The sequence below is a fragment of the Cherax quadricarinatus genome, chromosome 7 (assembly GCF_038502225.1).
Source record: "Cherax quadricarinatus isolate ZL_2023a chromosome 7, ASM3850222v1, whole genome shotgun sequence".
Lineage (NCBI taxonomy): Eukaryota > Metazoa > Arthropoda > Malacostraca > Decapoda > Parastacidae > Cherax > Cherax quadricarinatus.
This window is the reverse complement of record NC_091298.1, coordinates 4,643,481-4,658,636: the sequence shown is the minus strand read 5'-3', so window position 1 is coordinate 4,658,636 and position 15,156 is coordinate 4,643,481. Positions and strand designations below refer to the sequence as shown.

Genomic DNA, 15,156 nt, shown 5'->3' with positions numbered 1-15,156 from the left:
GTTATTGTTAGCTTTTGAACTGCGTAGTAGTCTAGTCGGAGGTGTTCCTTACAATTTTCGCTTTGCAAACATTTATTCCTTGACTGAACCCTGTTGCTAAAGGTGCACTGTGCAACCCTGATGTCTGTGGCCACAAAAAAAAGAGAAAAAGTGTGACATAAGAAACAAAATGAAGTTTTAAAGAGGTTTGACGATGGACAGCGAAGTGTGGAATTGGACGAGCTCTTGGTTTCGTTATGCGTCGTTTCGCTTAAAGTAGCAGTTTCCAAGAACCTATCTACGACGTTAAGTGATGACTTACTGTACTAGCCCGGCAGCACGGTCTGAAGTCTGGTCAACTGGGGTATTCCTGCTAGTATCCCAAAGGCCAACACAGTTATCCAAACGCGGCTGATGTAGCACAGTTTTTTTTCTCTCTGAACCTGAGCATTTTATACCCTGGCTCAGTATGAAGGTGGATGTTGCAGAGTCGGTCTTTAGTACTGACGAGAGAGAGAGAGAGAGAGAGAGAGAGAGAGAGAGAGAGAGAGAGAGAGAGAGAGAGAAAGCAGACCAGCAGCTCAAACTGGGAGAGAAGACCAAGAATTCAGACCGAGGGAAAAAATGGGGAAGAGAAAACAATGAAAGCAGACCGGGAGGGAGAGAAGACGTTTAGAAAGAACTTAGTAGAGAGCAACATGAGTATTTTCAAGTAACGAGTACACATCGTACGTCAACACATCATCGGAAAGCCCATAGCGAACTTGAAATGTGACACTCGAATCTGAATACGAGTTAACACAAACGCTATTATTCAAACATCAGAAGGGACTCACATACCAAGACGTATTCACACAAACATCGAAACGTACTCACACAAACACCAAGATGTACATACACAAGCATCAAGACGTACATAAACATCAAGTAGTACTCACACAAACACTAAGACTTACACAAGTATCAAGTAGTACTCACACTAACTCAATCCGAAAAGTTGAACTTAAGGAACCTAAGATCACAACTTCCACTGTCTGATTTCCTCACCTGCAAAGAAAGAGGAATTTTCATTAGTTTAGTAGCTAAATATGAACAATGGAAGAGCATAATACTGGAAGGTACATATTTGTGAAACCTGGCAACACAAGAGGACAGAAGGACATTGGTGACAGGAGTACGACGTACAAAATGCTGAGAAGAATTGACAGGGTGGACAGGGAGTCAGTTTGAGAGGCGAGTCTCAGGTACACGAGGTCAGAGTAGGAAGTTAAAAGCACAGATGAGTCGCAGGGATGTTAAAGAAATAATTCTTCAGCCTTAGAGTGGTCTCTAATTGGAACGACCTAGACAGCGAAGTGATAGAGGTAGAATCCATACATAGCCTTAAGTAATAGGGCTCACTCAGCCAGGAGAGTGAAGCCCGGAGCGGCCAGCAAAGAGCCGGGGCAAGGAGCTGAGACTCAACCCCTGCAACCACAATTAAGTAAGTAGGTACAACTCTCAGGCAAGATCAAAGTTAGGTATTTCAGACCCATTACGTTTATCAGAGGACTAGTAGGTACGAGACAAGATTATGGTCAAGTGACCACTGGTAGTAATGATGCTAGTCCGACCCAGAGTGCATTAATGCAATACACTGAGGCGATTTGGTAGCCATCACACACACACACACACACACACACACACACACACACACACACACACACACACACACACACACACACACACACACACACACTCCCTGAACAATACATTAAGGGGATGTTGCAGTCCACACCAGCCACCACAAAATTTACTGAATAAAGCTTGTCGCAGTACTCACAAAAGGCCACATGGAATTAATAAGCAAAAGCTGCAATTCTCTACATATGAGGAACAAGATAGTCTACCCGCGAAAGGCAAAATAAATAAAAGAACATATGAAATAATACAAATCATGAACAGCAAAACACGGAAAGCTGAAAAAAAAGAATAGGAATGATTATGTAAGAATGAAGGGAAGCATAACAGCAATTCAACAATGACATGGCGTAAAAAGCCCAAACAAATCCCAAACTCTTCCTACAGTATATGACGGAAAATCACCGTAAAGAATTACTTAAGTTGAAGCAGGGGGAGGAGAATTCACAAAGGACGACAAAGAGGCATTCAAGGAGCTGAATACAAGATTCAAGGACTTCATCAAGAAGTCAAGTGTGTTACCACAAAGCAGTGGTGACAACACAGACCAAGAAGACCCAGGAAACACACATCTAAGGAAAGGCAAATATATTAGGGAAAATTAATTAAAAACTATGAGAACACGCATAATACCTCCATAAATATGAGAGAATGATCCAAGATACCGAATGAATACATAGCAAGGACCTACAGTAAAGTTACTAGAAGCTGAGAACTTACAGGATAGCTGGAAAACTGCAAACGTATCGCCAGTATACAAACAAGGAGATGGACCCGAGACTGAATTGTAGATCTGTGATCTTCAAGTGTATACTATCCATTGTTTAAGAAAAGGTAATCAGGGATAAAGATTGGTAGGACCTCAGCCACGAACGTCGAGGATTGGCAGCACCTCCACCACTAAGGTCGAGGACTGACAGAGCTCCAGCCACTAGGGTAGAAAATTGATGGATGTTCAAGCCAATGAAACCAAAGATTGTCGGTCACAAGTGGCTACACTGCTCACAGCCTACTACTGAGATAGTTAAGGTGGTCGAGTGGTGCAGGGGATGAACCGCGGCTTACATCCGTGATAAAAACTCGAAGTACACGCGTACGTCAGAGCTGAGAGACTGCACTGTGTTACTAAGACCTATCCCAGATACCAACTCAAGGCTATTTTATTTACACGCCTCAAAGAGTATCCCAGGACCCTAGCTTATTGTTGATAAACCAATATTTTTCACTGCTCTGTAACTATACAGTAGGACTTTCCAATGTACGTCAGACAAGGCATATGCATAGGTGCACTATGCAATGTATACAAACGTATCTTTCAGAGGTTTTCGTTTCAAAATATTAATAAACAAAACATGTTCAGAGGTCAGACATGAGCGCACACAGCCATGTAACATGCTCACAGTGGCCTTTTCTCACGGATGTTTCTGTTTGAATAATCTTTGAGCTGAGGATAATTCTGTCTTATTGTTCCATTCCACCGCCATTCACTCAACGAACTGCCTTTACCACTCTAATTTTCACCATACCTTTCATCCTCAGACCTTCAGCAGACGTCAGAGTTATCTTCACAACACTTGTTCATTATTAGTCTCACAAAACTAAGTAAAACTGATTGGGTTATTTTATCTTTGTTGTGGCCAACTTGAAAACTATATAAAGCAATTATAAGATTAGCCAGTCCGAATCCATCCGTAATCCGAGAGTTTCTGGTTCTGGTTAGTCTTGGGAATGAAATGTTATTTATCACTGCTTTCAGGTCACTTATTGAGATACAGTCAACTGACTTACCAGCTGGAGCTAGTTTATGATGCCTACGTTGGAATGCGTGCTGTTAACACCAACAGCCTGACTGAACAGCCATCAACCAGGAGGCTTGGTCCTAGACCGGGCCGTGAGAACGAACTCTGAGAATCAACTGCAGGTAGGCTACACGTAGACCAGGAGCGATTTTTGAAGTTCAAACCAATCTGGGATAATTTTTTTGTATATCAAGTTACTGACCTTAGTTGTTTTTGTTTTGTTTTATTTACATAGCAATACATCTGTGTTGTTATTCATGACTTTAAACAGATTCTGCTTCTAACATATCAAATTTATCCTATTATTAAATCTGTTCCAACTACTCCGTTATGGAAAACTGGAGGAGATAATAACTAGAACAGAGTATATTACTGACTCCGGCCATACAATAGAGCGGAAAAATAATGTAAGGGACCTGGGAGTAGTAATGTCTGAGGATCTCACTTTCAAGGATCACAACAGTGCCACGATCGCACGTGCAAAGAAAATGATAGGATGGATAATGAGAACTTTCAAAACGAGAGATGCCAAGCCCATGATGATCCTTTTCAAATCACTTGTTCTCTCTAGGCTGGAATACTGCTGTACATTAACATCTCCATACAAAGCAGGTGAAATCGCAGATCTAGAGAGTGTACAGAGATCCTTTACTGCACGTATAAGTTCTGTCAAGCACCTTAACTACTGGGAACGCTTGGAAGCACTTGACTTGTACTCGTTGGAACGCAGGAGGGAGAGATATATCATAATCTACACTTGGAAAATCTTGGAAGGAATGGTCCCAAATCTGCACACAGAAATCACTCCCTACGAAAGTAAAAGACTGGGCAGGCGATGCAAAATGCCGCCAATAAAAAGTAGGGGCGCCATTGGTACACTAAGAGAAAACACCATAAGTGTCCGGGGCCCAAAACTGTTCAACAGCCTCCCATCAAGCATTAGGGGAATTGCCAATAAACCCCTGGCTGCCTTCAAGAGAGAGCTGGACAGATACCTAAAGTCAGTGCCGGATCAGCCGGGCTGTGGCTCGTACGTCGGACTGCGTCCGGCCAGCAGTAACAGCCTCAGGCCCTGATCCATCGGGAGGCCTGGTCATGGACCGGGCCGCGGGGGCGTTGATCCCCGGAATAACCTCCAGGTAACCTCCAGGTAACCTCCAGGTAACCTCCAGGTTACTGTCGTGGTCAATTCACTCTCATAGTCGTATTATATAAATCATAATCACAAGAAAATAAAACATTTCAAAATAAATATTTTATTTTCACATTCCGCAAACCAAATTAATGCTATGTTCGGTGCCATCAACAATGATATGAAATTTAGAAATGCTGGAATCATAATTAACCATGCACCCTGTAGGATGAGTAAGACTACTAGGAACACCCATATCGCAATATATTACATTTAGAAGACTCCTATTAAGAACCATATAGTACATAAGAACATAAGGAGAGAAACTGTAGCAGGCCTGTTGGTCCATATTAGGCAGGTCCTTTACAATCCATCCCATTAACAAAATATTTGCCCAACCCACATTTAAAGAATAAAATTCTGTTACTATCGCAACTGCCAAACTGTTATTTAACAAGACAATACTACATTCAGAATTCCCATTATTTACCCCTCGTCTGAACAAGCCTCTGAGATTATCAGGTTGCCCGTGACCTGCGTGAGACCATAACGTAGCCGCTCAGACGGCAATAACATACAAATATGAACAAAACTTTGTAGGGCGCCAGTCATCCAGTCTGGCGCTCAATGCACCCTCACAATCTCTTATAGTTCTGCAAAACTAACACATGTACGATCATTTCTCCCACCATGGTGCTGCAACTAACACAAGCATCATCATTTCTCCCACCATGGTGCTGCAACTAACACAAGCATCATCATTTCTCCCACCATGGTGGTGCAACTAACACAAGCGTCATCATTTCTCCCACCATGGTGCTGCAACTAACACAAGCACTGTTATTGCAGTAATAACCATATAATTTCTAACTTTCATTTCCAATAAGTTTTGTGCTCTCAAATGCTTTCTTCATTCTTTCACTTTCATGATGTAAAAAAAAATAACCGTAATGTAAAAAAATAACCGTTATGATGTAAAAAAAAAATTACGTTGGAGAGAGAGTTTACATCACAGGTTCTCTGAGGCATTCCCGGTATTTTAAATGTTTCATTGGCACTACGCTGGCAGCAGTGTCTGTACATTTCTTTCCTGCTTTGAACGGAGCTGTTAACATAGAACAATATTCCAGAAGTGAGGGCACAAGTGGTTTGAATAGACACCAATGGCGCTATTTCTCTCATTTTGAAAATTTGCACTATCCTCTCTGTCATTTTCTGGCCTTCTGTGCATTTCTTCTTCTAGGTACGTGCAGTTTGCTCAGGGAGTTCTTCTCCCACTGATTGCAAGAGTTGTGATGTGGAATTCGGGGCAATTGCCTTATTATTCTCTAAAGGAGAGGTCATCTGACATTATGTGAGCTCAAATCTTTTAGGTGTTCCTTTAGATTTGAGATTGTCTTAATGTGTTTTGTAACCTGTGCACATTTAGGTTTTTTCATTCTTATCATAACGAAACAGCTGGAATTTGTAATCACTTAACATCATTTTATTTTTCATTACTAACTGGAAGACTTTGTAATAAGTGCTCGAAATTTCTGTCTATCGAGGCGACTTTCTTGGTTTTTTGGTATCGTCCGTAAAGGATGATACGAAGCTGTGGCTAGTGTTTTCGTCTATGTCTGAGCAATAAAAACAGCAAAGACACCAGGACCGTGTTTTGGGCTACTGAACTTTTTAGTTTGCTTAGATTAGATTTTGTTTGTTTTACAAAAACTTTGTGTGTTGTATTTGTCAAAAAATTTAATAGCCCTCAAATGAAATGAAATAGCCCTCAAATGAAATAGCCCTCAAATGAAGGCCTTTGGGATTTTATCTAGCTTTACGTTCCTCGAAAAATACCAATAGAACAAGTGTTCTACTGGTATTTTACACTTCTTTATCCTGCATAAAAAAAAGTTCCAGGAATCAGGCGCAGGTGCTGCATGTGTAGGCAAATTGTCTAAATCTTTATCGAATTCTGCAGGATTTGTGCTTATGTCAGATATATGATCTCTAAGATGGGCAGAGATAACGAAGAAACTATATAGATCTTCCATTCTCCTATCCATGAGAGGATTGCTGAATACTGATTCACCCCAATCTTTCAGGATTACACATTCTAGACGTGGTTTTAATTTTGATTTTGCATAAGCGAAAACATTATTAGAAAAGTGAAATGAACTGGGTGTGGGTATAAATATCTAAGGTAGATATTGCTAGCTAATGGTCCATTCAATCAATCAAGTGTTCAGTCATGTAACCGTCAGCCACAACGAAATGCAGCAATCATTTTAACATGCGAGTTCCATAAGAAAAAATATGCATCACGCAACAGAAAACTGTTTGTAGGAGTGATGGAAGAGGGGCTGGTGGCTGGGACTCGGGATGGTTTGTTGCGGCTAGGCTTGGAAGTATACTGGGGACTGCAGTTGGTATTCCAGATGTGGTGGTGAACACGCAGAGCTGCTCTGACTGGTATGAACACCTTGGAGCACTACATAAACCCTTCTGGACACCAGGCGCTGATGGACCACAGTATCACACCAGCAACTTTACAAATGATGGTCTAACCTGATGCATCATGCTAACCTTCAGTGATAATTGGTTCCATGGTCCACCTTCCCAGCAGGGCCACAGAGAGAAGGTCCATCACTAAGCAGGGCAGGTCCACCTCCCCAGTAGGGCCACACTGGACAGGTCCACCACCCAGCAGGGCCACACTGGACAGGTCCACCTTCCAAGCAAGTCTGCTTCTCTGGAATGCTGCGGTGGTATCAGCAGCCCAGGTGGCTGGTTCACCTCCAACTCCACCCCACCTCACCACTCACATTCCACTTCTCACACTGGACATTCGCCTCTCTCCCTCACACACTCACTTCCTCTCACACTCACATTTCCTCTCGCACCCCTACCAGCACCAGCATCACTAGCAAGCCTCACCCCTGAAAACAGCCATGAATTCTCTAAACACAAAGCAATACATATATGGAAAAGCATACAGGACCTGAATAAAATTTATCCCCATGAGGAAACTTGCTAAGTTCAAGTCATTTCCTGATCAGCCAGGCTGTGGTGACTGCTGGACTGCGTGTGTCTAGCACCACCAGCCTGATAGAGCGTTATTAACCAGGAGTCTTGGTACATAAATAACAGAGGAGGAAAACTAAAAACATATCGGGGGGAAGAAACACGAGAGGAAACGTTCAGGAAATTGGAAAATTCAATATTTTTCAGATATACAAAATCGAAATGACAGTGTTCCAGTACTGGCTCTCCTCATTCAGGAACTGCAAGCAGTGGTGACGGCAAGACAAGCAGTGGTGACGGCAAGACAAACAGTGGTGGCGGCAAGACAAGCAGTGGTGACGGCAAGACAAGCAGTGGTGGCGGCAAGACAGGCAAGACAAACAGTGGTGGCGGCAAGACAAGCAGTGGTGACGGCAAGACAAACAGTGGTAGCGGCACGACAAGCAGTGGTGACGGCAAGACAAGCAGTGGTGACGGCAAGACAAGCAGTGGTGACGGCAAGACAAACAGTGGTGGCGGCAAGACAAACAGTGGTGGCGGCAAGACAAGCAGTGGTGACGGCAAGACAAGCAGTGGTGACGGCAAGACAAACAGTGGTAGCGGCAAGACAAGCAGTGGTGACGGCAAGACAAGTGGTGACGGCAAGACAAGTGGTGACGGCAAGACAAACAGTGGTGACGGCAAGACAAGCAGTGGTGACGGCAAGACAAACAAGACAAACAGTGGTGGCGGCAAGACAAGCAGTGGTGACGGCAAGACAAGCAGTGGTGACGGCAAGACAAACAGTGGTGACGGCAAGACAAACAGTGGTGACGGCAAGACAAACAGTGGTGACAAGACAAACAGTGGTGGCGGCAAGACAAGCAGTGGTGACGGCAAGACAAGCAGTGGTGACGGCAAGACAAACAGTGGTGGCGGCAAGACGGCAAGACAAGCAGTGGTGACGGCAAGACAAACAGTGGTGGCGGCAAGACAAGCAGTGGTGACGGCAAGACAAGCAGTGGTGACGGCAAGACAAACAGTGGTAGCGGCAAGACAAGCAGTGGTGACGGCAAGACAAGCAGTGGTGACGGCAAGACAAACAGTGGTGACGGCAAGACAAACAGTGGTGGCGGCAAGACAAGCAGTGGTGACGGCAAGACAAGCAGTGGTGACGGCAAGACAAACAGTGGTGGCGGCAAGACAAACAGTGGTGGCGGCAAGACAAGCAGTGGTGACGGCAAGACAAGCAGTTGTGACGGCAAGACAAACAGTGGTGGCGGCAAGACAAGCAGTGGTGACGGCAAGACAAACAGTGGTGACGGCAAGACAAGCAGTGGTGACGGCAAGACAAACAGTGGTAGCGGCAAGACAAGCAGTGGTGACGGCAAGACAAGCAGTGGTGACGGCAAGACAAACAGTGGTAGCGGCAAGACAAGCAGTGGTGACGGCAAGACAAGCAGTGGTGACGGCAAGACAAACAGTGGTGGCGGCAAGACAAGCAGTGGTGACGGCAAGACAAGCAGTGGTGACGGCAAGACAAACAGTGGTGGCGGCAAGACAAGCAGTGGTGACGGCAAGACAAGCAGTGGTGACGGCAAGACAAGCAGTGGTGACGGCAAGACAAGCAGTGGTGACAGCAAGACAAGCAGTGGTGACGGCAAGACAAACAGTGGTGACGGCAAGACAAGCAGTGGTGACGGCAAGACAAGCAGTGGTGGCGGCAAGACAAACAGTGGTGACGGCAAGACAAACAGTGGTGACGGCAAGACAAGCAGTGGTGACGGCAAGACAAACAGTGGTGACGGCAAGACAAACAGTGGTGACGGCAAGACAAGCAGTGGTGACGGCAAGACAAACAGTGGTGACGGCAAGACAAGCAGTGGTGGCGGCAAGACAAACAGTGGTGACGGCAAGACAAACAGTGGTGACGGCAAGACAAGCAGTGGTGACGGCAAGACAAACAGTGGTGGCGGCAAGACAAGCAGTGGTGGCGGCAAGACAAACAGTGGTGACGGCAAGACAAACAGTGGTGACGGCAAGACAAACAGTGGAACCCACACGTTGTAAATCTGAGAGACGCACACAAAACCTTTATTAAAAAAATGCTTAGTAAAAGGACACAAGTGCAACTAAGGTGACATTTTATTGTGGCAACGTTTCGCTCTCCAGGAGCTTTTTCAAGCGAAACGTTGCCACAATAAAATGTCACATTAGTTGCACTTATGTCCTTTCACTTTACATATTGTCGGTAATTCTACCAACATTATTACAAAAAAAAAAAATGCTTCGTTAAGTGATAAGTCTCACTGCGCGAAACGTCGTTTTTTTAATAAAAGCTCGTTGTGTCGGTATGCCTCTGAATTACTACCATGAAGCCTTCAGCATGTCAATCAACATGAGAAAAATATTAAGCCCAGGTATTTTTATATATCAGATATATAATTCACAGGACTAATATAACTGATATACTTTTGATGGTTTTCCTACTCTCGCAGACCGACCCTGGGCCGGGCATGTCTGGTCAACCAGGTTGTTGCTGCTGGCGGCCCACCAGCATGCCCATGCACAAGACGCTGGGGTCTGATCTTTGAAATGCTGTCTACCTATAGCCGATTCGGGGGGGAGGAGGTAATCGCCCATGCTGCCTGATCCCAGAAAAGGCCTCCCTGGTTCATGGACTTTATAACTTGATCAATCAGGCTGTTGGTCTAGCAGCACGCAGTCTAACATAGGTATCACAGCCCGGCCGAACAGGAACTGACCTGAGGAACCTATCTCGTTGAAGGCATCTGGGGATTTGCTGGTAATTCTTCTTGAATATGGAGGGAGTTAAAAGGCCTTGACATTCTTCAAAGCATTTGTACTCTCTCGCTTAAAATGCTGCTCCGTTCTCACGTCTTCCTTCAAAGCAGGTGAGATATCAAACACAGAAAACTTACTGGAGTGGGAAATACAGGAGGAAGTGTAGAATAAACACAATACGATTAGAAAACACTGTCAACATCTGAGGTCCACGACTCTTCAACATTCTGCCTGAAGTCATCAGAAATATTCCCGGCATGAAGAATACAACATTCAAGACGAAACAGCACTAATCAGACTGATCAAGCACCTGCGGGCTTTAGGTAGTAATAGTTTGGTTGCAGCAGTAGATCTCTCGAAACCAGTGATAGCCATGTCTGCCCTCGGCCAAGTACCGCCCAGCCCACCTGCAGCATGTCTCACCCCAGCGTCTCTGCCTGTCACTTTCACTGTCTGGTGGCCAGGTCGCCTCGAGTCACACTCATATAAATATAGCAAGCGGCGAGACAAGGCTAGGCATGATGGTCGTCTTGTGAATGGACGTCCACCTACTGACCTGCTTTATGAATGAACAGCTGCCAACAATCATACTCTTCTGAAGGCTGACCCTGCACACGTTTATGAATGAATGCACACCTGTGAATACAAGAGGCAGCAACATCTGTGATTGAATGTACATGTGAATTAACAACAACTTATAAAGCAACCTTACGGATGAACGCAGACATGAGGATGAAGAAAGACTAATGAAGCAGCTATTATAAATGAATGCACACATTTCAATGAAAACGACCCAGGAAGCAACTTTCATGAATGAAGCTGACGAACATTAACAATGAGCATAATTCAAGCACTATATTACCTTACCCTAAGAAATAAAAGCTGGGGGCACCTTTGTCAATTATCACACAGAGTTGCTGGAATCGTAATGTGACATAATATTTGGATTATATAATGTTCTTGTATATCTAGTCAAGTGACACATCAATCACCAAGGCTGAGGAACTGATTACCTCAAATTGCCTCTCCATGTTGTCCACTGCCTCCAGGATTGTAATTCATCTCTGTGCTCGACTCAAGAAAACTGCAACGCAGGCGAAACGTTTCGTCAAAAAAGATCCCTAATGTTGCACATGTATCTTATTCATCAACTATACGACAACTGATGCTACCTTAACTATATGACAACTGATGAAAACTGAGGCACATGTGCAACATCTGGGTATCTTTATTGTAGACGTTCGTCATCCAGTGGCTTTATCAATACAGTAGAATTATATATAAAAGATGAGGTAATCAGTCCCTCAGCCTTGGAGTTGGTGTGATGAGCACCGTAGTCGTGAAGATTCACCTTAACAATATGACAACTGATGCAACCTTACTACGAAGAGCTCTGTGAATGAGCATCCTTGATGCCTGTGAGGGGCTCTTGATCTAAAAGACTTAAGGCATACTCTCTTTCCTTGGATAAAAGGTTATTACTTCTCATTCCCCAGGCGCTATATTAACCTCAAAGAGTAATGCATCCTTGTGATCGTCGAGGCAGGAAAGTTTCGAGTAACTGATAATGGCTACCTACGTATGTGTTGTCCATCTGGTGTTGATTCCGGGGACCATCGCCCCTGCGATCTGGTCTTAAACCATGCAACCATGCCTCTTAGTTGACGCCCTGAAGGCTGGTGGTAAATCATAACATGCTGAGTCAATTCTAACTTCGGATTTGGGATCAACATACTCGTGATAATAAAGGACATACACACTTGTGATTAAGTGGTTTAGAAAACCGACAAGTTGAAGAATGAGACACATGTGCAACATTTGGTACTTTCTTCAAGACCGTTCTTTGTAATGTACTGATGAGGCCACTGTGTGGCGAAACATTTCCTCAGTAAAGTTTCCCAAATGTTGCACAAATGTGTCATTCTTTACACACATACTTACCTCAGTAGCAAACAAAAACTTTTTTTTTTTCGTTTTTGCTGTCCCGTTATCAGAGCAAAATATCCTTGGCGTTTTCCCAGAGCATCAAAAAGTGATGATATGGTGTATATATTGTATTAAGCGTGTGACTGTCTCCAGCAAGACTAGAGCGGTCCAGTCATGACATGAGGAAACCACAGAAAAACTGCCTGCATCATAACAGGCTTGTGGTAAATGGTGTAGAAACCCAACACCGGTACGCCACCGGCTGCTTAATCACTGACGGGGAAGTGGAGGGTCATAGTATGACTAATACCTGCTTCAGGAGATCCAGCACTGGTAGACCAACAGCTGCTTAATCCTGGTCATCATATGACTAACACCTGATTCACATCCAGCACTGGTAGACCAACAGATGTTTAATCAAGGTCATCATATGACTAACACCTGCGTTAGGAGATCCAGCACTGGTAGACGAGCGACTGTTTAATTGGTGAGTGTGCGAGGGAGAGGGAGTGATCACATGACTAACATCAGCACAAGGACACCACCGCCAACCATCCATATCAGTAAGAGTGGAGATACCACGTTAGTTGTTGGTTTATGGCATTTCACTGTTGTCGTTTAACTATACCTCGAGAGTGTTCCTGGGGTATACCTGGATGGTGTTCCGGGGGTCAACGCCCCTACGGCCCGGTACATGACCACGCAACAAAAGTTAATTTGTTCTTACCTAAAATAACAAATATTAAATTGCTGTAGGAATTTAGATCGGGTAGAATTCAACTGTAATGCATAAAAAAAAAGGGAGGATCAACTGGGTATGTCTCAACTAAACATCATTCCAATACTTATTCGTGGATAGTTTATTTAGTACCTGATAAAACCCTAAGTGGGTGAAACGTTGTATAGTAAATCAAAGTCTCTTCTCTGCCAGTGTTTATATATCGATACTTTTCGACCTAGAGCCATATATTCACACATACATTTGTCATCCTTGAACATTATACTATGAGAATTACTGAGTTACAACACTGCACTGGTAATTTACATTATCAACCCTACATGACCCACGTGTGCACACTTTAAACTATAATTGGAAGAAGTGTGAACTCATAGAGGAGCCTAAAGTGTTTGCGCGCTGCTCACGTAAGTCAGAACTCATCAAAGGCAGGTAAGGTGTATATCAAAGGTGTGTTCATGGTTCCGAGAATCATCTCCCCCACAGCCTGGTCCTAGACCAGGCTGTGTGACCTGGAAAGGAAATATTACAGGAATAACAACTATTAAACCATACCACGGACGGGGATAGAACCCGCGATCAGAGTCCCTCAGAACTCCAGACCGTCTGGATAAGTGCACACCGAACATAGGTTTATGTGTGTAAGCCTTATTTGAGTTACATGCCCATCAGACAGGCAGAAAATACCAACACAATACAGCCAGAGTGCAAAACACTTAACAGGCTTCAGTTTTACATCTTAAATGGTTGCTGTCTACCAACCCATATAGTATATACATGTTTCACATTAGTATGACAGGAGGGTAGTAATCTCTTGAGATGGTTGGACTAATATATACCTGTGCGTGTGCGTGTGCGCGTGCGTACGTATGTGTTTTCACACTCATATTAGACATGTAGTCCTCCCTGGATGGTTGCTCTTTACCCACCTACAACCTGGCCACTGCCATCATGGCCTCAATACTCAACAGTCACTGGTGCAGCCCTACCTTCGTCAGAGGTAAATATTGACGCAGAGATAGCTTGACGACCACGCAGATAGATGGCCGTTATTAAACCATGGCAAATATGACCTCGAGGTGTAGTGCGAGTTAGTTTATTTTTTTATTTACCAAAATTGAATGCATCAGCAATGAAATGCTACACTATTCTATACAGTGATAATTGGAGCTAGATAAGTTTGTTATATTCCCTCACACAGGCTGGGTTAAATACACAGAGCGGAAATGTTTAAGTCTGAGCTGGGAGACTTCACTAGGGCAATGAGGATATCGTAAAGTATTCCATTAAGAATTCAGCAGACTTAGCTGATGGCAGGGAGAGAGAGGTGTCTTCATTGCTTAGGGGAAGGGATGTGGTGAGGGAGGGTGTCTCCTCCACTAGGATAAAGGGGTCGGGGTGAGTGGCTTAGACATCAGTGGCCGTAAGATTACATTACCTCTCCAGTAGTGTATACAGTGACACTCACACGTGCCCCCACGCCCACTCCAGGTTAAACATCCCGCCCACACTCCAACACTTAAACCCAAACACCATACACTTGAACACCCACACACCTTACACTAAGGCTCATGATAAGGAACTAAACGATTTAGTTAACAAAAGAAGGGAACAATATATATATATATATATATATATATATATATATATATATATATATATATATATATATATATATATATATATATATATATATATATATATATATATTAGGAACATAGAAGGAGAGCATGTTGGTGCAGCCATAATCACTCAGATAATGACCAACACACACACCATCAACCAAGTTCATGTAATGAGAAACTCAAACAGGAGAAACAACTTCATGTGAATGTCATGCTGGCGACGGTACTGAGGGAAAGACGCATGTAGCACAACAAACTTTTATTGAGACAACGTTTCGCTTTGTTAGATCCCTAACAGAGCAAAACATGTTCCGTAACACGTTTCTTTTCTTCGAGGAGAAACAGCTACTTTAATGTGAGAAATCACACTGCAGAGACCTAAACATGGTGTTCAGTGGTCCAAGCCTCAGGACACAATGTGAACACTTCTCCTCCTCCTCCTCCTCCTCCTCCTCCTCCTTCTCCTCCTCATAATCCTCCTACCCCTCT

General features: G+C 43.8%; 1 protein-coding gene across 1 annotated transcript in view; it reads right to left on the bottom strand.

Moving 5' to 3' along the window:
* Positions 1-948: 948 nt before the first annotated feature.
* Positions 949-15,156, bottom strand: part of LOC128686776 (rho-related GTP-binding protein RhoU) — a 260,199-nt gene continuing 245,991 nt past the window's right edge. The window contains exon 3 of the mRNA XM_070082717.1: positions 949-1,026. Within this exon, the coding sequence (XP_069938818.1) occupies positions 964-1,026 (63 nt within the window). The 3' untranslated portion in view covers positions 949-963. The remainder of the gene's footprint in view (positions 1,027-15,156) is intronic.